Source organism: Podarcis liolepis, assembly GCF_965112155.1.
Source record: "Podarcis liolepis genome assembly, chromosome: 1".
NCBI classification, from domain to species: domain Eukaryota; kingdom Metazoa; phylum Chordata; class Lepidosauria; order Squamata; family Lacertidae; genus Podarcis; species Podarcis liolepis.
Genome location: NC_139554.1, coordinates 47,460,366 through 47,482,826, shown reverse-complemented (window position 1 = coordinate 47,482,826; position 22,461 = coordinate 47,460,366). Strand labels below are relative to the sequence as shown.

The window sequence follows — 22,461 nt, the reverse complement described above, 5'->3', positions numbered from 1 at the left end:
GTCTTTCATTTACTTGTTTCATCGACCTCCTCACACCTCCCTTTTTTGTATTCTAATTCAATTTAGCTATTTCAGCAAATCCTTTCCATCTTACTCTATTTTTGTTCTATAATTTACCTTAACCCAGTCTGACCTTAAATTTTACACTTTGTCCCATTAACACTCCATTTTTACTTAATTCTTTATAACATTTCTGCTAAAACCATGTAGCTTCATTCCAGCATCCTTCTAACATTCATTAATTTTGCTATATTTTTGTAAATATACTTTAATTTTTTCCCAATCTTCTTCCACCGACTCTTCCGAAGTCTTTTGCTTTCATGACAATACTTGATACTGTCAAGAGCACCATTAAATAGAAGAAGAGTTTCCAATAACTATTTTAAAGGAGATTCAGGTAGAGCATAAGGTCACAACTTTCGAGGAGCTGGAGATGGCGTTTATAAGTGGTCCATGTTTCACAAGTGTACAGTAAAGTTGTAGTACAATACACCATGATCATCTCATGCCCAGAAACCTATGTCACCACTGTGGAAGGACGTGTGGATCCAGAATTGGCCTCCACAGTCACATACGGACTCACTGTTAAGACCGTGTTCATGGAAGACACTTGGCTACGAGTGATCACTGAAGAAGAAGAAGAAGGTCACAACTATTAAAATATACCTGTTCTTAAGAATTGGGCTTTCATTAAGATTAACAAACTCTTCTCCCTTAGATTGGCTTGTATTTATCTTGCTTTCAGACAAATTCCAGATGTACATGGATGTTAAGATTTATTTGCATATTCCATGTTATCTAAACACATGCTCAAATTGATGGATTCTAAGGATGCTATAATAAACTCGCTTATAAAAAATATAAAATGATCCAGTAATAAAATGTTCCCAAATAATAAACACAAAATAAGCCAAATGTTAAATGTAGTTTAATACAGTAAAATACTCCATCATTAATTTTTAATTACTCCTTTCAAAGATTCCTAATCTGTAAAAAGGGGCTCGGGCCATTCTAGCATTGCATAGTGTTGGGATACCACCAAGAAGTCCCTTCTGTGTATTTAAGGAAGCCACTGCTACCTCATTTCAAAAGAGCAATTATAAATAATAAATTCTATATTTTAGTAGTCTGGATTCATATGGAGAAATGGGAATTTCCTGTGCTCACAGGTTTTATGAGGAAGAGAAGGAACCCCAGTCTCTGGCTATGTTTAGTTTGGACTGACTTAAACCACCTTTCCAAAATATCTGAGCTACAGTACACAACAGACCATAGCATTATTTCCAACACTTATAAAGAAACTTCCCCAGAGTCATACCAGTGAATCTGAGTCACTCTGTTGTGCTCTGGTTTTTTTCAAATGGGTTGGTTTAATTGTGTATATCCTGTGCTCTGACACATGGGGGATCAGAAAAGTAGGTTCTGAGAGGTGTGCAATTTGTAAGGCCTTTGCTAATGTTGTACACATGCATGGACAAAGAATGGTAGAGCTTCTATTTCCTGTGATCCCCATGATTCATGTAGGTTTGACTAAACTTTCATGTGGCGTTGATTTTTAGAAGCCTAAAATAACTAGCAGAGAGAACCACACATAGTCAAATGTACTTTTTATTTTAAAGCAATTTTCTATAGCTCTTGTGGATGTAGAGGGAGGATGAAATATGAACTGCACCTGTTTAATAAACCAAAGAGATTCAAACATAGTCAAATGAACTCTGAAAACCTAATGCTCAAGATTTTTTTCCATTGGAGAAGATGGATTTCTATGGATGTTTATGGCTAGTCAGAGCAAACCAGGAGCAATCAAACCATGGCTTCGGATCTTGGCTTTTGTTCTCAAATGGTAGTTTTAAACAATTTACAGTTCAGTGTGTGTGAGGTGATCTACCAGGTTGTGTATACTGTTATATTGCAAGATGCAGCAATTTTGGCATGTTTCATCATGTAATGGAATAGGTTAATCTCTGGAGTTCATAGGACTCGTCTTGGGACATGAACCTTGAAAACCTCTGTGTTTCTATTGTGCCAACAGTCTATGGGATCCCTTAATGAATAAATATGATCTAAAATTGCTCCTGTGGAATCCTGAGGATCTGAGGCATGATTTAAGTTAGAAAGGCATCCAGTTCTTATGCCTGCAAAGAGCAGCATAAAATAAAGTGTGAAGAAGTTCACTGAATCTTAAATAAGAATGCTCTAAGTCAGATTTCTATTGATTGGGGAAACTATGATTTAATTTGATAGATCTGAGAGTTCAGCAGTGCTTTGCATCATAAGGAATCCATTCAAAGCTCTCTCATGACTAAAACTTCAGTATAACCATGACTCATAAATGTCAGAAGTTACACAAAGGTTGTATAAACCTTCCATTTCTACAGTGTCTCAGCATCGATCTGGTTTCTTAAAGTTCATTTCTTGTGTCATCTTGAGAAATGGAACACAATATGCTTTGTCTTTTTGTTCAGTGGCTTAGCTCACTTTGGGGACAGGATTCAGGGGGAAATCACAGATTTTGAGGAAGATATTCTGATGTTAGTGTTGCATAAATTGGTAATATACAGTGGTACCTCGGGTTAAGAACTTAATTCATTCTGGAGGTCCATTCTTAACCTGAAACTGTTCTTAACCTGAAGCACCACTTTAGCTAATGGGGCTGCTGTGCCGCCGCCGCACAATTTCTGTTCTCATCCTGAAGCAAAGTTCTTAACCTGAGGTACTATTTCTGGGTTAGCGGAGTCTGTAACCTGAAGCGTCTGTAACCTGAAGCGTCTGTAAACCGAGGTACCACTGTACCTTAAAATGATTTCAAAGTGGAAGGCGGGCGGGGGTTTCTGTGCAGTCTGTTATTGGGAATGTACCTGCATCCAGCCATAGAGCGTTTGGGAAATTTTTGAAACCCCCACCCCCAGGTTCAGTTGGCTTTGAACACATGGGGCAAGAAGGTTGAACCAGTGCTATTTTGTTCAGTTTATTTCTGACTGGCATCTAGCAGAACCAGAAATGAAAGTGGTCTCTCTTTAAGAACTCTCTGAGGGGTTTTCCCCCTGAGAACTTTCTTCTTTGCACTTTCACTCTATTTTGGTGAGTAGAGCACTTTCCGAGAATTGTTACAGTGTACTGTTGCAGCAAAACCCCTGAATATGACTGTCATAATGTTGGCCTCATTTGTCTTTGTGAAGGTTGTTGAGACCTGCAAACGTTGCCCAAGGCTTACAGAGAAAGCCAGGGAACCTCAGGTGCAACAGTTCCCATCTATTAATGTACAAATGTGCTTTGAAAGCTATTTGACATAATATTTCAGGGTGTGCACCCTTTATTCGCCTCTCTGTCTGAGGGATCGCATGTCTATTGGGGCGCCACCTGTGACTCATCACTTCATTCTGTTCTTTCAGCTGTCTCCATGGAGAAATTCCATATCTCCTCCAGCTTCTCCACTGAGCTTATTCTCCTTCTGCTACCTCATCGATTTATTAGATCACAACTTCATTGTAATCATCAGCATTCAAATCTCTCACTTCTGAGTCTTCAGTTTCAGAGGTTGTGATATCCACTTCAGCTTGCTTCATGACCCCTTCAGTAGCTCTAGTCATTGTTTGCCTCATTAAAGGTAAAGTAAAGGGACCCCTGACCATTAGGTCCAGTCATGACCGACTCTGGGGTTGCAGCGCTCATCTCGCTTTATTGGCCAAGGGAGCCGGCGTACAGCTTCCGGGTCATGTGTCCAGCATGACTAAGCCACTTCTGGCGAACCAGAGCAGCACATGGAAACACTGTTTACCTTCCCGCCAGAGCGGTACCTATTTATCTACTTGCGCTTTGACGAGCTTTTGAACTACTAGGTTGGCAGGAGCCGGGACCAAGCAACAGGAGCTCACCCCGTCGTGGGGATTCGAACCGCTGACCTTCTGATCGGCAAGTCCTAGGCTCTGTGGTTTAACCCACAGCGCCACCCACGTCCCTTTGCCTTATTAAGAGAACCATTAAAACATTTGGCTACCTATCGCTTCTGGTTAGAGTTCTATTTTAGTGAGGCTTATCTCGCCTTGTGCGTGATTGAAATTGAAGCCTTCATACTGTCTGCTAGTGACTTTTCAGTTTGTGTTTGATTTGGAACACTGAAGCTTTTAGGTGTCCTAGTAGTGGACACAAATGTATTAATTGTGACAAGTACTTGGAGAGCCAGCAGACACTTAGTATACAGACTGCATACAGTGTTGGTTTTGTTGTTGTTTTTGTTCTGTTGAAGGAAAGCAGATTAATGATAAATGGCCTTTGTTTGCTTGCTTCTGGAATGCTGTAATGAATTATGCTAACCCTGGGAATGGATTGCCTTTTTCTATGCAATTTTCCCCCGTTACATTTGTTGCTGTTTTTGTTAGAAATATATTACAAATTAGAATATAGATTTGACATGTTTTGTGTCACAAAAATAAAGTACACCTTTTCCCCAGTGAAATGTCTGGAAAACTATGGGATATGTGTGTTTTTGAAGGTCTGTCAACATAAGCAAACACACTCTAAATCCGGTTCATAAGTAATACTTTTGCTGGTGTATAATATTTTTAAAGCCCAATTTTATATTAATACAGAAACCAAATTAAGGCAGCGTATGGGATACAAATAGTTACTACGTTCCATAATCATCAGCTAAGATTTGATACACCATTATTTGACTCTTTAAATTTCTCAAAGCGTTCTTAGGAACGTGGCCTACTGATGAGATGGTTTTAACTGCAAAGTTAGGGCACACTACAGGACATAGGGCAGGATTAACCAAATGAGTCCCATCAGCGTGAACCCTCAAAATTGGCTTGGGGAGGTGTCCAGAGAACCCCCAGAACAGTGTGCAGAGGGGGGAGCATTCCATCTGGGAAGCGGAAATGCTTTTGCGGATGGAGCGTTTGTCATGGCACGGCATTAAAGTCCACCCAATATTTTTAATAGAAAGCTGTACTCTGGCATGTTTCCTCCCTGGTTTGCTAATCATGGTAGAGGGTTAATGAGGATGCGGTATTTCTAGTGTTGCCGCATGTTAATTAAGAATTCAACTCTGCTGCTTGTGAATCACCAGCTGGTGACTGCATTGGTATAAGGCTGTAATTAGTCTTTATTTCTCTTTTGGGGATCTTTTATTAAAAAGCTTTGGGGAAGTCTGAAATGACTGGGCATATTTTACACTGTATAAGTGTTTGTGTCTAATTACATAAATGCACAGCTATGATTACACAGACAAATCCCTTCTCTTGAGCGTGCTCTCATTTATCAACATTAGCTTACAAAAGTAGACTCTTCTTCAAAAAACAGGCTTGACAGGGAAACAGTAATTTCCCAATAATTATTTGATATGAAGAAACCAGGAGCAACAAACGTTGAAGTTTTTTCTGCTGTGAATTCAGTAACGTTCATAGTGAAATAAACAGTTGGGTGGGAGTAAGAAGTACACTAAAATGTTCATTTAAAAAATATTGTGCTGCGTGCCTATTGCATTATACATTACATCTTATGTGATATAGAGACAGGTTTTTGAACAGCCATCAACATAGTCTGAGCTTGATGTCAGCTGCAACCCCCAACTATTGTGGCAGTTTTTGAGAGAAGCTCCTTCTGGAACTTGCCCTTCTCATGACATAACCATCTGCTCTCATGCTGAAGATGCCTGATCTTCAACACTACAAAGATGGAAAATGAAGATGTCTAGTCAGTAAAAGTCCATATTGTTCAAGGTCTGGGCTGTTGAACTTGCATTCCTGTGCTGAACTTCAGCTTTAGCTAACATTTTACATATTGTGGGAAATGAAACGAGAGCTCACTAATTTATAACAGATGGTTTTGAACATGGCGTGGCACCATCTATTTTCTACACCCCAGTACCAAGTTACCTTGATGAGCACATTTACAAGGGAAATAATGAGAAAAGCCGAGACAGAAGACTAGTGCATGTATCTTTTATTTATTTGAGGCTGTTGTTTCTGCATTTCTGGAAGAGTGAAAGATCTGACACTCATAAAGTAATCTATTCATGAATCATTATTGCATGTTTTTATCGACCTAGTCCCGCCCCCTGTTGCTGAAAGTAATCAGTAGTGTAATTGTATCATTGTGTGAATAGACAATCCACCGTCAGAGTCATCAGTGCTTCTGAATACCAGTTGCTGGAAGCCACAGGAAGAGACAGTGCTCTTGTTTGGCTCCTGCTTGCGGGTTTCCCACAGGTATCTGGTTGACCACTGAGAACAGGAAGCTGGACTAGATGGGCCATTGGCCTGATCCAGCAGGCTTTTTTGTTCTTATTCTAGTGCTTTTCTAAGTTAAATTGTTTTTCGCAGTCCTTAAACTGAAAAGTTGTAATTGGAACAAATGATTTGATTTGATTTATTATATCTCTATGCCGCTTTTCATTCGAATGAATCCCAAAACCATTTGCAAACAATAAATAAAAATAACATGACGGAACATAATAGAACATCACAAATAGTACATAATTTGTTGTTTTTGGCATCCATCTGTCTCGGGAGACAATGGAGGAGTGCACTTTTGGGGCTGAAGTCAAAAGAACATAATGGAACATCACAAATGCAGCATACATAATATACGATAATTAACAAATCATCAGTGAAACAGTTACAATTTGTAAAACACTGTTAACAAAACAACTAAAAAATAAGCTAAAAATCACCATTAAAGCAAAAGGCATATTATATGATTAGCAAAATAATACAACATTTAAATCACATAAAACAAAATAAACAACATCAGTTCATACATACTCTCTCCACACCCTCATGACTCATATTCTTTCACTCTATACAGCTCATTAAAATACACAGTCTTATAATGCCCATGGCAGCAACTCACTTGGGCTGAAGGTGGGGCAGCACAGGTGAGACCAACCACCCTCTGATGGCAAACAGGTCTCTCTCCCTCTCCCCTCCCCTTCTCCTCACAGTTCTTCTTCTGGAAACAGTTCCCTTATGAGGGCTCCTACGGCCGGGGGGCGGGTGAGGCAAGGCAGGTGGAAAAAGCCATTACCTGCTGGCCAACACAGAGTCTTTCTCCCCTCACATTGGAATTAAAATAGGTTGAGATTATGGCTGTGATGATCAGAAGCAACTGAAGGACCTTTAGGGATGCCGCCTGGCTTTTCAGCTGCCAACCTAGAAGCAACAGAATATGGTGCCTGTGGCAGTGGCAGAGTGCTAGTGGGGGAGCTGAGGTGCTCAGTCAGCATCCATTGCATATGTTCCTCTCACCTGCCATGAGCAAAAAACGGACCCTGATTATTATGCAGCATTTTTCATTAACGGTTGAAATTCAGAGTATCTGTGCTATATGTCTCAATAGCACTTATAAGAATTAAGCTGGTAGAGGGAGGGCATCCAGTTTATTTCCTGTTGTTTCGTGCTTCTTTTCTTGCTCTCTCCCCTTGTTCAGTTTGTTATCATAACTGCTCTTTCCCCTCCCTTTTCAGTCTGTCCACAGCCACCCGAACCTGAGAATGGAGGCTACATATGCCACCCGTCCCCCTGCAAAGAGCCATTGACATCTGACAGTGTCATAGAGTATTTATGTGAGGAAGGCTATCTGCTGAAGGGAGACTACAAATATTTGACTTGCAAGAATGGAAAGTGGAACCCAGACATGGAAGTTACCTGTAGGCTCAGCCAAGGTCAGTAATGCTTCACTGTGAATATACTCACTCTCATTTTGTTGAATGCCTTTCAAGTACTAGCACATAAATCAGTGCCTGTCTAGACCTCAGAAAATGCATTGGGTTAACCTTATTATCTAAGGGCACATTGCCACTGCAAACTTGTAATCATGTTTTTCCTGAAGTGTAGGTTGCTTTGTGAGAGACAGTTCTACCAAAAATCTCTAGCCCATTCCTACCCAAATTCACGACATTCTCACACACCAGTTTTGGTTGTTAAAAAGGTTTCATGCATAACTCTGAATGATTCCCCTTGATCTTATTTTAAAATAGCAAGCTTGTGGTTTAAGAGCAGCCCTGTAGAGGTTGTCTGATTTCAGATCCCATCAGCTTCAGTGAACCTGGTCAAGATGAGAGAGAGGGGTCTAATTTGGATACTGCTTGATTGTACCCTGCTGCAGCACAGAATGTTCTCTCTGCCTAGTCCTGCCTGTCTCAAAAATAAAAGAACTTTCCCAAAGTAACTTGACAGTTGTGTCTTGCAAGGTTTTTACCAGTTGGATAGGAATTCCTTTCCCATGACAGAAAGCCAAGAAGTCTGCAGGAAAATGTTTGTCATTTAATTGACCATGAGGTATTGGAGCAGAGGGAGGGAGGAGTGTGTGTAATTGAATAAAATGTTGTGGAAAGGAGAAATTCCCTGCAAGCTGGATGATGTGCTGAAAATCATGCATGTTTTTAAAGATTGTTGGGGTGAGTGGAGGAAGGATTGGTGCTTTCTGCACAACAGGAAGACAGGCTATTAAACAGATAAGATGCAGCAGTCTCACAGTTCACCAATATGCTCGATGAGAAGTTGACTTAGTCATCCAGACATAAATAAGGAGAAAATTTCAACTCCTTGTTTCCTTGATATAAAATGCAATTCAGATGAGAGGTAGGGGTGGGTGGGTGCTAGCTAGTAGGGTTAGCTTGCATTCATGTAACCAAATAGCCTCAACACTTGAAAGGGGCCCTGGCTGTCAAATGGTTAAGGATCACTTGACAACCCAATGAATGCATTCGGGACAGGTCTCTCCCTAGGACAATTCCACATGGTACTGACTTGAGGACAAAGCTGGGCTTGTGAAGACCAGAGCATCTTTATAATCCTACTTTCTCTCCTAGCCCAGTTTATTAGGACTCTTATTTGGTGATGGGAAACAGCTGCTTCATAAGAAGAAACCATTAAAAAACAACCTTTTCTTTTGCTCTACAGATAAAGGTTCACCTCCAAGTGTAGGAGTGCCCACCCTGTCCATAGTGGCTTCCACAGCAAGCTCTGTAGCTCTCATCCTCCTCTTAGTTGTGTTGTTTGTTTTGCTGCAGCCAAAGCTGAAGTCCTTTCATCACAGCAGGTGAGCTTCTGGGAGTTGGTGGAGATGAACTGTAACTAGAGGGCAGATGTTTGTGCATGCAGATGCTTAGAGAAGAGAAATGGTGTCTCTCTTGTTCCTGCTGTTGTCCTGCCTACAACCATGCTTATTGCCTGCTCCTTTTTTATTATTCTTTTGGTGTTATTTTCACTCTTGTGGATTTCTTCTCTAGGTTGAGTTCTAGTAGGCAGAGTATCTTCATTCTTTGGCAAAAAGTTGCTATCAGGCTGCTGATCCTCCTGCAAGTCTGCACAACTAAGTCTGATCACTAAGCTTAATGCAGTCTAGCAGCTCCATGTTGCGACCTGCAAAGGCTTGATAAGCCTCTTTTTCTTATTGCCTCCAGGGGATTGTAGAAAAGGGGGCGGGGGCTGTGAAGACTGCATTGGGCTTGATGGTTCTCAAGTTGTGCAGGCCTCTAATGACTGCAGTCTCATAATCTGTAGAGAAGATTCAGCCTTGGTAGTTCCTTGGGAAGCATTCCTTAGGCACAGCTTTTACTGATGAATTTTGGCAGGGGTCCAAAACAGCCTGCTAAAAGCTGTGGCTGCCAAGATCCTACAATTTCCCTTGCTGGTTTGGCCACTGCATGGCCCAAAGAGCCTTCTCACCCTTACCTGCAGGAAAAGGGAGAGTGGGGGGCTTGCACACTTGACCTTTGTGCAGCTGAGGTGCTCTTGGCACTTCAGTAACACAGTAGCTAAACAACCCCTATCCAGCCTCCCACTTTTGGAGCTGTGGGGAGGGATGGCAGTGCAACTACCGGAATACTTGTCCACCACCATAGTTCAAAGGTTGGGGGCTGCTCATGCTCACCTGATGGTGGCGATGCACTTGCTGAGTGGAAGCTTTGCTTTGGTCTTCACTTAGAGGGATAGGGGAGGGCTTAGTATAGAAGCTTAGTGAGCCTTCCAAGTCTCTGCTGCAGAGGCTGTTAAATGGCAGCAGTTAAGTAGCTATTGCTGAAATACAGGCATTAGTATGTGGGTTCTGGGTCACATAGAATCATAGAATTGTAGAGTCAGAGGGGCTCTGAGGATCATCTAGTCCAACCCCCTGCAATGCAGGAATATGCAGTTGCCCCCTACAGGGATTGAACTTGCAACCTTGGCATTATCAGCACCATGCTCTAACCAACTGAACTATCCAGGCTTATTCACACAGAGCATATTTTGCAGCGAGGTAGAAGAAAGGCATGTTCTTTTGAGAGGGAAGGGACTTTCCATCTTACTAGTTTTTATATTGGAACAAACAGTGAGCTTCTCAGATGCAGAATGAGGCATAATTTTCCTTTCTAAGCCCAGTATCTGAAGTAGCAGGAGGCTTGGTGGTTGGGGAGAGAAAGTCTGCCTCTTAACAAGATAATGAACTCAGGGCAGCAATCACACAACACAGAAATTATTCATTGAGGAGAGCGCCAGAAACATCTGTGGTGCTCTTTTGCAATGTATGTAGGCGATGAGGCCCACAGTAACAGGCACTGCTTTGTTGCTTCATGGCTAATTTCTGCGGCAGGCCTGTCTGCTGTTCTGCTTTTACACTCTCCAATTTTGCATGGAAACAGATCTGAAGCTTAGTCTCAAACCATATAGACATGTTGTCTTTCCTATACCATTCTCTTGGATAATGGACACCCCCCTTCCCCCAAAAGAAGAAAATATTTGTGCATTCTTTTTTAAGGTATGCTGTTCTTTGCAGCAGCAGCTGTGAAATGGAACACCCATTTTAGGGGGCGGGCAAACAGAGACCATTAATACTTGTCCATTTCACAGTTGTAAAACTCAGCAAAAGCCTATTTCACAGTAGGGAGAGTGGTGATGTTAGCTGTTTCTCTATTAAAGGTAAAGTGCAAAGGGACCCCTGACCATTAGGTCCCGTCACGGACGACTCTGGGGTTGCGGCACTCATCTCCATTTACTGGCCAAGGGAGCCGGCGTACAGCTTCTGGGTCATGTGGCCAGCATGACTAAGCCGTTTCTGGCGAACCAGAGCAGTGCACGGAAACGCCGTTTACCTTCCCGCCGTTTACCTTCTACTTGCACTTTGAAGTGCTTTTGAACTGCTAGGTCGGCAGGAGCAGGGACCGAGCAACGGGAGCTCACCCCATCACGGGGATTCGAAACACCAGCCTTCTGATTGGCAAGTCCTAGGCTCAGTGGTTTAGACCACAGTGCAACCCGCGTCCCAGTTTCTCTGTTAACCACCATCAATACACACTAGACCACCTCGTTACGCTTAAAAAAATATATCAGAAAAATGGGCTGCTGCTACTGAAGCTCAGTTATGAGGGCAAGAACAGAAGCCACAGTAAGAAGGAAGAGATGCATGCACACCTCCCTTGGCTGGCCAGAACAAGGGAGGAGACTGCCACTGAAGCCAGGCCATGTGACTCAGTGGGGGCAAGCAAAAAGTGCGTTATAAGTGATGGAGAGCAGGGAAAGAATGCGCTTTGGCTGGTGGGTGCAAGAAGGGTGCAGCTCCATCTGCCCCAATTAAAGAGCCACCTCTGATTCTTTAGATTTTGGTTTTCTACTAGGAATTCTGACGTTGCTTGGGATAGCTATCAGTTCCATTGTCTCAGAAGCTGAAGCCCTTGCTTGAATTGGACATTCGAAATCTTACTCAGATCTGGAGACTTGATGAGGGTTTGTTAAAACAAACACACACATATGTGGTGGGAGGAACCCCAGACAGTTCCCTGGAAATGCTGAGAATTTTCCCTCCTGCTATGGTCTGACACATGCTGTTCTTAGTCACAATATTCCCAGTCATTCTAGCTGTTCTTAACCTGGATATAGGGTTCAGTGCCGAAGCATTCCTGGTTGAGGAGTCTCATTGAGCAGTTAATCCTCCTGACAGACAACTTTTGCTGCTGTATAGACCATTTCTCTGGCTTCGGAGGCAGAGAGCTGTTCCACAGAAGCCCAACAATATTGCAATACCAGCCCAGGAAGCTAAATGCCTTTTTTTAAAATCAGGGCACTGATTCCAGAGCTGTGGCTCCTTGCCCTGATTATGGGGTTATGGTATAAGGTGTTTGCTATAGTTAATAAATTCACCTCAGTTTTCTGTCTGTTGCTTAACACTCATGAGATACCGTTGGCTGATGAGTTGTATTGTCACACCATGTCCCACCACTCTTCAGTAGCTTCTATAGTCATTTATGTCCAACATTTCATGTGTGTGAGTCTTAGCGCCCCCCCCCCAGTGTATAACTTACAGAGTTAGTATCGCCCAGTGCTCAGTTATGAACTGGGAGTGTCCAAGTTCAAATCTCAGTTCAGCCATGAACGCACAGAGTGGTCTTAACATTGTTCCTTAGTCTCTTCCCTGCCCATCTGCAGTGCACAGAGGGATGGTCATATCGCCTGCCTTACATGCTTGTAAGGGCTGAGGTGTAAAGAGCTTAGAAACCTTAAGTGTATTTCCTTTTTCAACCCAAAAGGGAAGCATGGAGTTCGTATGCCACATGGCTGATATGCCCTGGGTGCCATGACTGGCTAGGAAGTCCCTTGTTTCCCTTTCCTGCTCCATCATTCCAGTTGCTAAATTGTCCCCAGCTTTCCTCCCAGGCTTGGAACTGGGATGGGGATTAGATTGCCCAAACAGTTGCTGGGATGAACCGTGCCCACCCACCCCCCGCACCTCCAAGGCCAGGAATCATGCTTCTTGCTTGCCATTGCCAGTGAAAGTGTTGAAGTCCAGTTATGCTGGCTGATTTCAAGTACAAAGTGTAATGAAACAGCATGTCAAGAAGAACTGAATCTAGGAGTTCTGCAGATACAGTATTGCACAAATGCTTTTGTATTCTTGGGCATCACCGAACATAATGTGGATTCTTTCTCTAAAATTCAAATGCAGGCGTGATCAAGGTGTTTCTGGGGACCAGGTTTCCATCGTGGTGGATGGAGTCCAGGTGGCGCTGCCATCCTATGAAGAAGCTGTCTATGGCAGTGCTGGGAACTGCATACCTCCTTCGGATTCACGGGTACAGATTGTCCTTTCGGAGGGAGCTGGGCAAAGTGGAGCGAGGGAGATGCAGCAGCCACCAGACCAAGTGGGTCACAACTGCTTTGCTGGGGAGGATGAAATCCCTGGACGCTCTGGACTGTGTGAAGCAGGCAGCTCTCACCACTCGGAGGCTGTTCTAGTTCATCAGGCGACCACGTCCTCTTGGGTTGCTGGTGCATCTTGTAGCAGACCTGGGCACAAAGAAGCTCCAGACTCAGAAAGCAGTGATGTACAAAGCCTTCTATCACTTGCTTCCTCAGAGGAGTACACTGATGGTAAGCAAACTGAAAAATAAGTCTTTCACCTAAACTCCTGCTAATTGGAATTTTAAAAGTTCATATATCCAAAGTGCCTTTCACCTTATAGTGGAACATTTACAAGGAGAAATACTTTATTAAAAGTGCTAGGATCCTCCTCCCTTCTCTTCCCCCTTTCTCCAACGCACAATCCCTAACAGCGTTCTGGTATAAGTCATTCAGTAATGGACTGAGTAATGATGTGGCTTCTGGTGAGTAATGATGTTGCTTCTGGTGGCCATTCATTGGTCATAAAAACTGGCAATCACAGTTGTACTTCACATTCTGGGGAACCCCCCCCCCCCCGCACATTACAGTTTTTTCTTTGTGAGTGGAAATAAGTGGATCATAGCTGCTAACTAGCAGCACCTAGACTGGTGACTAGGAGTGGCCGCTGGGACCATTTAACACCGGTCCTAAAGGATATTCATTGCAGAGGCAGAGCTAGCTGGTCTGGCACCTGGAGCGGTGTGCACCGGGGGGGGGTAGTGTCCCGAGGGCGGGGCAAGCGTCCCAGGGGGGTGCTGCCCACAGTGAGCATCCGGGGGGGGGGTGCGCCGCCCACCACAAGCGTCCCGGGGGCGGGACAGCAATGCCACACCCCCTCAGGGATGACACCCGGAGTGGGCCACACCCACCTTGCTCTGCCTCTGCTTCATTGGTTCCCAGTGTGTTTCCAAGCACAATTCAAAGTGTTGGTGCTGACCTTTAAAGTCTTAAACGGCCTCGGCCCAGTATACCTGAAGGAGCATCTCCTTCCTCATCATTCAGCCTGGACACTGAGGTCCACCTCCGAGGGTCTTCTGCTAGTTTCTTCACTGTGAGAAGCGAGGTTACAGGGAACCAGGCAAGAGGGCCTTCTCGGTAGCGGAGCCCTCCCTGTGGAATGCCCTCCCATCAGATGTCAAGGAAATAAACAACTATCTGACTTTTAGAAGCCATCTGAAGGCAGCCCTGTATCAGGAAGTTTTTAATGTTTGATGTTTTAGTATGTTCTGATGTATGCTGTGAGCTGCCCAGAGTGGCTGGGAAAACCGAGCCAGATTTGCGGGGTATAAATAATAACAATCAATCAATAAAACTTGTGCCCATCAGATAGCCTTCTGTGAGACCCAATTTTTGCTTCCCATCACAAATAAAATTGTCCGTGTTTGAAACAAGCCAAGAACAACAACAAAAACACATCCTTATCTTGTAATCTGAATAAACTCTACCAAATTAGTAAAGTGTTCTGAATGTGCATAATTAGTTCCAGCTGCTGAACTCTGGACTTTGTATTTTCATGTGGATGACAGAAAGTGCAGGATGTTGTGTGTGGAGGGGAAGAGAGAAGTTGATCCTTTCTGCTGTGATTATTTTGCAGTCCTTTGACACCTGCTGAAGAAAGCAGCTTTAGTCAGTAAGCCTTAGTCTCTCATCCCAAGAAAATCCTCAATAGTTAAGAGACTTTGGGGCTTTGCTAGGGGAAAGTCCTTGAAGAAGCATGACTGACAAGGGTTTTAAAGGGTGGCTCGTTTTTATAGAAGCTTGACATGGTCAAATAAGAACTTGATAAACGGAAAGGGCTTTATGGACAGCCGAGACTTATATCAAGACTGTGCTGTGTGGTATTTCAGATATGGAACGTAAACACAAAAGATTGTTTAACTTGTCTTTTTTTCTCTCTTCCTCTCTCCCAATCCAGATATTCCATTGTTGAAAGAAGCATGAGGCTTGCTGCGTTTGTCTAGCCTTTTCTCTCCATTTTCCTTCTTCCGGGATGGTGAGCACTCCTCGCAGACTTTCCCCACCTTCATGCGCTGTGCCCTGAATACCTCCAGACACATACCCCATAGCTGAAGATCCAAAGGATGCCGCCAGGATGCCTCCTCGATGCATCAGTGGGGTGTACAGGGTGCCAGCCATTCCTCCCCACATTTTATCTACATTAAGGGGGGGGGGGCTTCAGTGACGTCAGTGGACTTAAGCTCCTCATACCTCTCCCCTACCCCACCAAATGTTTGAGTGTGGTCCCTGGAGAGCTGCTATTTACTTGTGCCTTGCTCCTTCTCACACTGGCTTGTTGCAGCTTCTCGTGGGCTTTACTAGCTTCTGGATTTCTGCTCAGAAAGCAGGGCCAAAAAACAACAACCAAGCTTGCTTTTCTGGGTGTAAAGAGTTTCCTTCCATTTATTCACTGTCTTATGAAGGCAAGTCAGAACACCTCTGGATGGGCTGTGAGGAGGGGTGGGTCAGAGTCCAGTTGTAGTGACATACACATACTGTTGCCCTCAACATAGACTACTTAACGTAGCTGCACTTGAACTTGGGCAGTGTTGGCTATATTAAAGGCCACTGCAACTTGCCGACTTTTTTTCTTTTTCTTTTAAAGAAAAACAAGATCATTAATGGCAAGCTTAGGCTGCCACTTGCTTTTCTTTGTTTCCCAAAGAAAGGGAGAAAGTAAACACCTGCCGGGGTGAAGTGTCTGTACCTCTGCAAGCTTCCATTTAAACAAAACAAAACTGTCCCCCCTCTATCTTGGTTCATCAAAAACGATTCTCTAAACTTGGTGTGAGCTGAAGTCTAGGGTTGTCTTGAGATAAACAGCTTAGAGCAATTCAATCTATGACGAGATTTAAGAGCACTTGCATTGAGAAGCCCACATGGAAAATGACTGCCCTCTTCCTAGAACAGCCAGCCTGCCAGCAATACAACAGCTGTACCATAGTCAATCCAAAGCCTTTCATCTTGGAGTGTGTTGAGCTCGTTTTCTGTGGAATGACTGTAGGATGTCAGTGTGTGCACACATTGTGCTGTTCCCCAAGTAGGGTTCATCACCTATGCCTTTACTTTGACCCACCTTAATGAGAGAGCAATTTTGGCCTCACCACTTTATTTTTGTTGCTGTTGTTGGGTCCCATCCTTGCGAAAGCAGTGCCAGGGCTTTTAGTGTTTAGCCTGCATTGCTTATGTCTTCCTCCTGGTTCTGTTAGAACCTAGTCATTGGAAAATGGATCACCATTAGCAAGTACCTAGCTTTTTGTATCTGGCATGTCCTGTTTGCCTTGAATGAATAACAGTGATAGTCTGCCTTAAAACAAAATAGAATGGAAAGAGCCATGCTGCTGTCTTTACCCTTTTGGAAGACCCCTCGTCCCAGTTTCTTCCTCCACCCACTCCCATTGCACACTGCTTCTTTCTATGCAGGGAATATGTTCACTTACCTCCACCTTTTTCCATATAAATATACTTATTGCTCTTGTTTATCTAGCCCTCTGTGGTCAGTGCATTGCAGTTTGATGGCATCATGGAAGTATAAATTCCCAGATTTTCCCCAGTGAGCCTTCCTTAATTGAACAGTTCTGTGACCTTTCCTAAAGATTCCTACAACAAAAGTGGAACGGCTTGGTTGCCAGTTCTCACACTTGGCCCTGTCTTAAAGCCAGGGTGAGCACACAGAACCACGGTGTGCTTTAAAATATCAAGGGAACTAGAAAGCCCATCCTTTGAAAAATGGAAGTGGCAGAGGTCAACCCCGTTTACTGCCTCATAACAATGCACTGACATGGGAGACAACTGTGGAAAAAGGCAGCACTTTGCCTTTCCCCCCCAACCTGCCTACCACCAAAAAATCTGAATGGGAAGCAGCACAATTCCCTGGGCCACTGTCCGTGTTCTCCAGCATCAGATGGGCATTGCACACTGTGCACATTCCACACAAAAGCACACAGTTTGGTACTGAATATAGACCCAAGCATTCAGATAATTACAGGTTGCAGCTTTAATTCAAAGCTGTTTAGCTCCTTTGTGAAAATTGCCTTGCAAATCTGTGGGTGATGCATCTGATTGAAATCAGACCATCGTCTTTTCATCACCGGCTTATTTGTATGCTGCTTTCTCACAGGATTTTGCTCAGATTGGTTCACAATGTATCTAGGGACTGGCAACCGCAATTAAAAGAACGTAAGAAAAAATAATGATAATTAGAAAAACACATCATTTAAAAATCAATATGTACAGTGCTGTGGAAAACAATATACACATGCTAACGTAACAGTTTAAAATTAAGCAGAAGAGAGAATAAAGTCTCGGGGCTCTGCATAGTTCCTCATGCTTCATCCTGATTAGCAGAAGCAAACTAAATTGCCCAGAGTAATCCAATGGATGGCAATTAGTTTGCTTTTTATAATGTATACAGGCCACACAAATGTGGATTGCCTTGATGCCCAATATTGGCTGTTATCACAGAATACATACATGGCCCTAACTTTAGGCTTTCCAGGCTTGCTCTTTGAGACCCCCAGTGGTAGAGCAGGTTCTCTCACTTTGTTCAGAGAGTGCTGCTCTTCTTCAATGTGGTGTTTAGATCAGCCTTCACTAACTGGATGCCCTCCAGATGATTTGGAGTACAGTTCCCATCAGCCCCAGCCAACACAGCCATGCTGTGGCTTAGATTCCTCTGCTGTTTATAAAAGAATGCCCCCCCTACCCTGCCTGATATATTTGGGGTGTTGTTGCATGGGGAGGTTATATCAGCAATTAAAGAGCACCATTTTTGCAGAAGGATATAGCTGCGCCCATATCTATCATCTTGAGTTGCAGTGACAGAACTCCTGCTAAATGTTTTGGACGGTGTGAAAGAGTGGCAGAATTTTGGGTGACACCTAGCCCAAAGAAAAGTATCTGGTTTCTTCCTTTTTTGTTTAACAGTAGAATGAAGCAATAACACCACTCTTAATTTCCACCCCCCCCATTCACCTGTGGATGGTTCATATTTTTTGTGCAGATACATGAAGAGTCAGATATAAACTTGGGTTTTAAATCTGGAATAGGCATTTCACTTGAGTAATTTAAATGAGGGACACAGAAGAACTTCATGGTTGAAATCTTATGGGAGACAACAGAAGAACAGTTTTTCTCTTTCATAAAATTTGGTTTTCGAAAAATGAAATACAAATGTTACGGTCTTCAGGCTAAGAATGTAGGTGCCCCCTTTTTTAAGATTTTCTATTCTCAGGTTCTTAAATACAAATTTATGAAGGGCAAGAATAGCAATAGCTATTATCTATAATGCTCAGGGCATCTATTATAATGCTCAGGCTGGAAATGAAGGGGGTCCTCTGTTTTAAAACCATGACACATTTTTTAAGAATTCTGAGATATCAGTTGAAACAACCACTGGCCCAATGCTGTGTGGCTGTTAGGTGCCTAATAAGTCAACTAATTTAATTAAATTCTTCCAGTCTTGTGTACAGAATGCCAGATGCTGCAAGGACACACTTTGTGCCTGGCAAGAGTAAAACTCATCAAAGGTTGTATTTGTCTGCTTTTGAAAATTGTAGGCATCTAGAATTTGATTCTGCAGGCTCACCTTGCCCTTTGAATGCTGGAACATTACACCTCTGATAAATGAGTGGTTCCCATGCCATGTCACCTTCCATTTAGAATATTGGTTGATCATATGAAACTGCCTTATACTGAGTTAATGCTGGTCCAGAAAAGTCTACTCTGACTGGCAGAGGTCTTTCCCAGCTGAAGTGGGGTGTGTGTGTGTGTGTGTGTGCATGTGAAGAGCTGAGGAATTGAATGTGGAACCTCTTGTGTACACTGCATGTACTCTACCACTGAGCAATAGCTCTTCCCTTATACTTCCATGCACCTAGTGCTAAAAGCAAGATAACACTTGTTTAAACTAAAATGCAGCACTTCTTCAGTGGTTAGATACCTACTGTGGTAAGCTGCCAGGATATTTGTGCATCCAGTTTATGTATGGCACACACAGCAAGTGTCTCTTAAAACAGCTGCTGCTGACATTGGAGACCTGCTGGAGAGAGGGCAGGAGTCAAGATTGTCTGTTTGAGGTATGATGAGGCCCATTAACTACCGATGTCCCAAGAAGCTTTAGCATTTACAGGAAGCCTGATGTCCTTGCCATGGTGTCACTCCTGTTGTAGGAAAATCTGAAACCTGGGAGCCCATGCAAGTTGCGGCAAATAGGATTACCATTTAGGTTGCAATACCATACACATTTACCTGGAAGTAAGTCCCACTTAACTTAGTGAGGCTTACTTTTCAGCAAACTCTTGTAGGATTGTGCATTCAGGTTTTTCAAGTTCTTAGCTTTGAAACTTGCTCTCACGTAAAATAAGTTGAAGCAAGAGGTGAAGTAAGACATTGGATTGGCTTTCCATTTTTAATGGCATGAATAGAGTGGGCTTTGATGCACCCTACAGATTGAGAAAAAACAGGCAGGACAATGGATGAAGGGGGACTGGAGGGGCTGGACACTTGAGTGCAGGCTTCTTTTGCATCAACTCTTTTCTAGGGCCACTTCTGGTACACATTTTTTTCTCACTGAGGCGCTTTTGTATGATAATTCCTTGCAGCATTTTTAGGCAGAGTGTTAAATGCATGTTACTAACTCTGAGAGAGAAAGGTGCCGCCCAACTCCTCATGGCCTTTTAGAAGTAAGTGGAGATTGAAAGGGCTTCTTTGTACACTCCATACTTATTTTTACCACTTTCTCGTTGAGAGATTTTCTTTTGGATACCACAGGGGCTGCCAGGGGCTTTTTGCACATGAGAATGCATGCTCATGTCTACCAAATAAATGAGTAAATACCACATTAGTTGTTTTCTGTGGCGCATGGGGAGAGCATTTCCAAAATCAAGATGCTCGTGGTACCTGCACTAGGGTAATATAGCACATGCACAACTGAAACTGTTAGTGTACTGTTTCTTAATCCTTGTGAGGAAGTCTGTGACATCCTTGACCAACCTGCTGCCCACCAGAGGTTTCTTACTACAGTGTTTTCAGGTGGTTTAAGCAGTACTGAATGCATTGTATTACAGCTCTACCATCATTTCCAAATATGATGTACACGTTCAGAAAAACAAAGTTGGGCGTGAGTTAAGATCAGTTCACAATTTACACGTCTATGGAGTGACTACTGTCTAGTGTCTGTAAACACGTCAATACGTGCATTTCTGTCACACTTTCTTATTGGTATGGGGAAACCTGTGGACCTCCAGATGTTGTGGGACTACACCTCCAATTAACCCTGACCATTATCCATCCTGGTTGGGGCTGATGAGTGTTCCCACCCCTGCATCTACAATAGATGTTGTGCCCACAGCAGAAAGAACTGCTGTTTTGATGTGTGAATCAGCCCTCTGTTTCCCTTACTGCTTTTATAGTAGCGTAGTGAGCATACAAACAAAGGACTGAGTATGGGGGGGGGGGGGTTGGTAGGAAACCTTCCATTGGCTCGATTCATGTTATGTAGTATCCTATGGAGATCTCTCTCTCTCTCTCTCTCTCTCTCTCTCTCTCTCTCTCTCTCTCTCTCTCTCATGCTTCAGTCCTGGGCTTCTTTCCTGTAGATTTTTTAAAAATTGCTTTTGGAGTTGACCGCCTCTGTCACTTTATTAAGATTTCAATGCTTGCACCAGAGGAGATGTGTGTTGAATGGTGAACACTTCTATGTTAATATATATCTTGAGATACTGGCTTCTGCTAATACTGGTTGTCCATTTCTACTGGAGATAGCACTGCTGCATTTGCTTTTACATGGAAGCTCACACAGTTCAGACCAAATGTTCCATCAGAACAAGCACTTGCACACCTTCTGTTACCCAGTGGGCAGGCTGCAGGTAGTTGGAGATGCAAACACACAGGGAGAACCTGGTTGCCTTCAGTGCTTTTTATTTGTTTGTAATCTGAGTTGCACCACTATGAAACTATTTGCAGAATGGTACTCGTATATATGTGGGATTTAAAAATACCATAACGCTGTGCAGGATGTCAATCAGTTTTTATTTTGCTTTATTTTATATATATATATTTTTCTGGTATCCTGTACATTGAAGTGGGTGTGAAGATAGTATTTTAATATTTGTACAAAGTTTAATTTAATTTCAATTATTCTATGTATATAACTGCATTTCTAAATTAAAAAAAATCTTTTGAAGTTAATTGCTTGAGGGTTGTTTTTTTTTTGCCTGTACAAGAAGTATTTTGATGTGATCCTGCTTCCTTCCTTCCTGATACCATACAGCTGAATAATGGCCCGTTTATCAAGCTCATAGAACAGAAGACTCATCAATTTGGAAAGCAAATTTCTCTGCTGGCAGAGAAATTGCTAGCACGCCTCCTTCATAGAATTGTAGAGTTGGAAGGGACCACGAGAGTCATCTAGTCAAACCACCTGCAAAATCTTTTGCCCAATGTGGGGCTCCAACCCATAACTCTGAGAATTAGAGTCTCAATGCTGTACCGAATGAGCTGTTCAGCAGCTGTTCAGCAACTGGCTCACCTGGGCAGAGAGACACCCCTATTCAATCTCTAACCCCTTCCCCCCCAAACAGCCCAGCATAAGTGCTGTTTGGATTGCTCTGTTACTAAGGATCTTTTGTGTTTCTCCAGCCTGGCAGTTTTCTTATATGGCAAGCTTGAGGCAAAGTATTTCCATTTTGGGAGACATGGTGCATTTATTTTTATTTTTTTTAAATCTGAATAGTCAAAAGTGGCCAAGAAAACCCACTTGAGATCCTCACCAGTTCATTCTGCATCAGGGAGATCCTACTTTCGTTCTGACAAGTTCCAAATTTGTCTGAAACAGCCCCACTTGGTTTGGGAGTCATCGGTCTCTTTTTTTACACCCATGCTACTTGGTGATAGTTTAAAAGCTGATTGTTCTTTCCATTTTGGTGGAGAGTGGGTGGCCACGGGTGAGAAGCCAGATGGCTGAGAACTGAGCTGTGAAAGGAAACATATATTTGGACACTCAGGTTTGGAGGGACCTAAACAAGAAAGTTCAGGAACTAGCCAGGGTATCCACTTTATTTGCTGAGAGGCAGAGATAAGGAAAAAGGAAAGGACCCCTGCTAGGCCTTTTCTGAGAGGGAAAGGCAAGAATTAAATTCACACGCTACTCAAGCTGAGATTTCCTGTGTACTTGTGGTTAATAAAGTCAAAGATTTAGTGTTACAAAACGTTAATGTTTCCTGGAAGCTTAAAATGTTGGATTGGTCTCTAGGTTCAAAACATCTTTGGTTTCACAGATTACAGGTGAAACTCGGAAAATTAGAATATCGTGGAAAAAGTTCAT

The 22,461-nt window shown here is 43.0% G+C and overlaps 1 protein-coding gene across 5 annotated transcripts in view; it reads left to right on the top strand.

Moving 5' to 3' along the window:
* Positions 1–21,326, top strand: part of SUSD6 (sushi domain containing 6) — a 58,104-nt gene extending 36,778 nt beyond the window's left edge. For all 5 annotated transcript variants that reach the window (XM_083509808.1, XM_083509806.1, XM_083509809.1 and 2 more), the window contains exons 3-6: positions 7,469–7,666; positions 8,907–9,045; positions 12,925–13,349; positions 15,055–21,326. In XM_083509808.1, coding sequence (XP_083365934.1) covers positions 7,469–7,666; positions 8,907–9,045; positions 12,925–13,349; positions 15,055–15,080 — 788 coding nt within the window. In that variant the 3' untranslated portion in view covers positions 15,081–21,326. The remainder of the gene's footprint in view (positions 1–7,468; positions 7,667–8,906; positions 9,046–12,924; positions 13,350–15,054) is intronic.
* Positions 21,327–22,461: the final 1,135 nt, after the last annotated feature.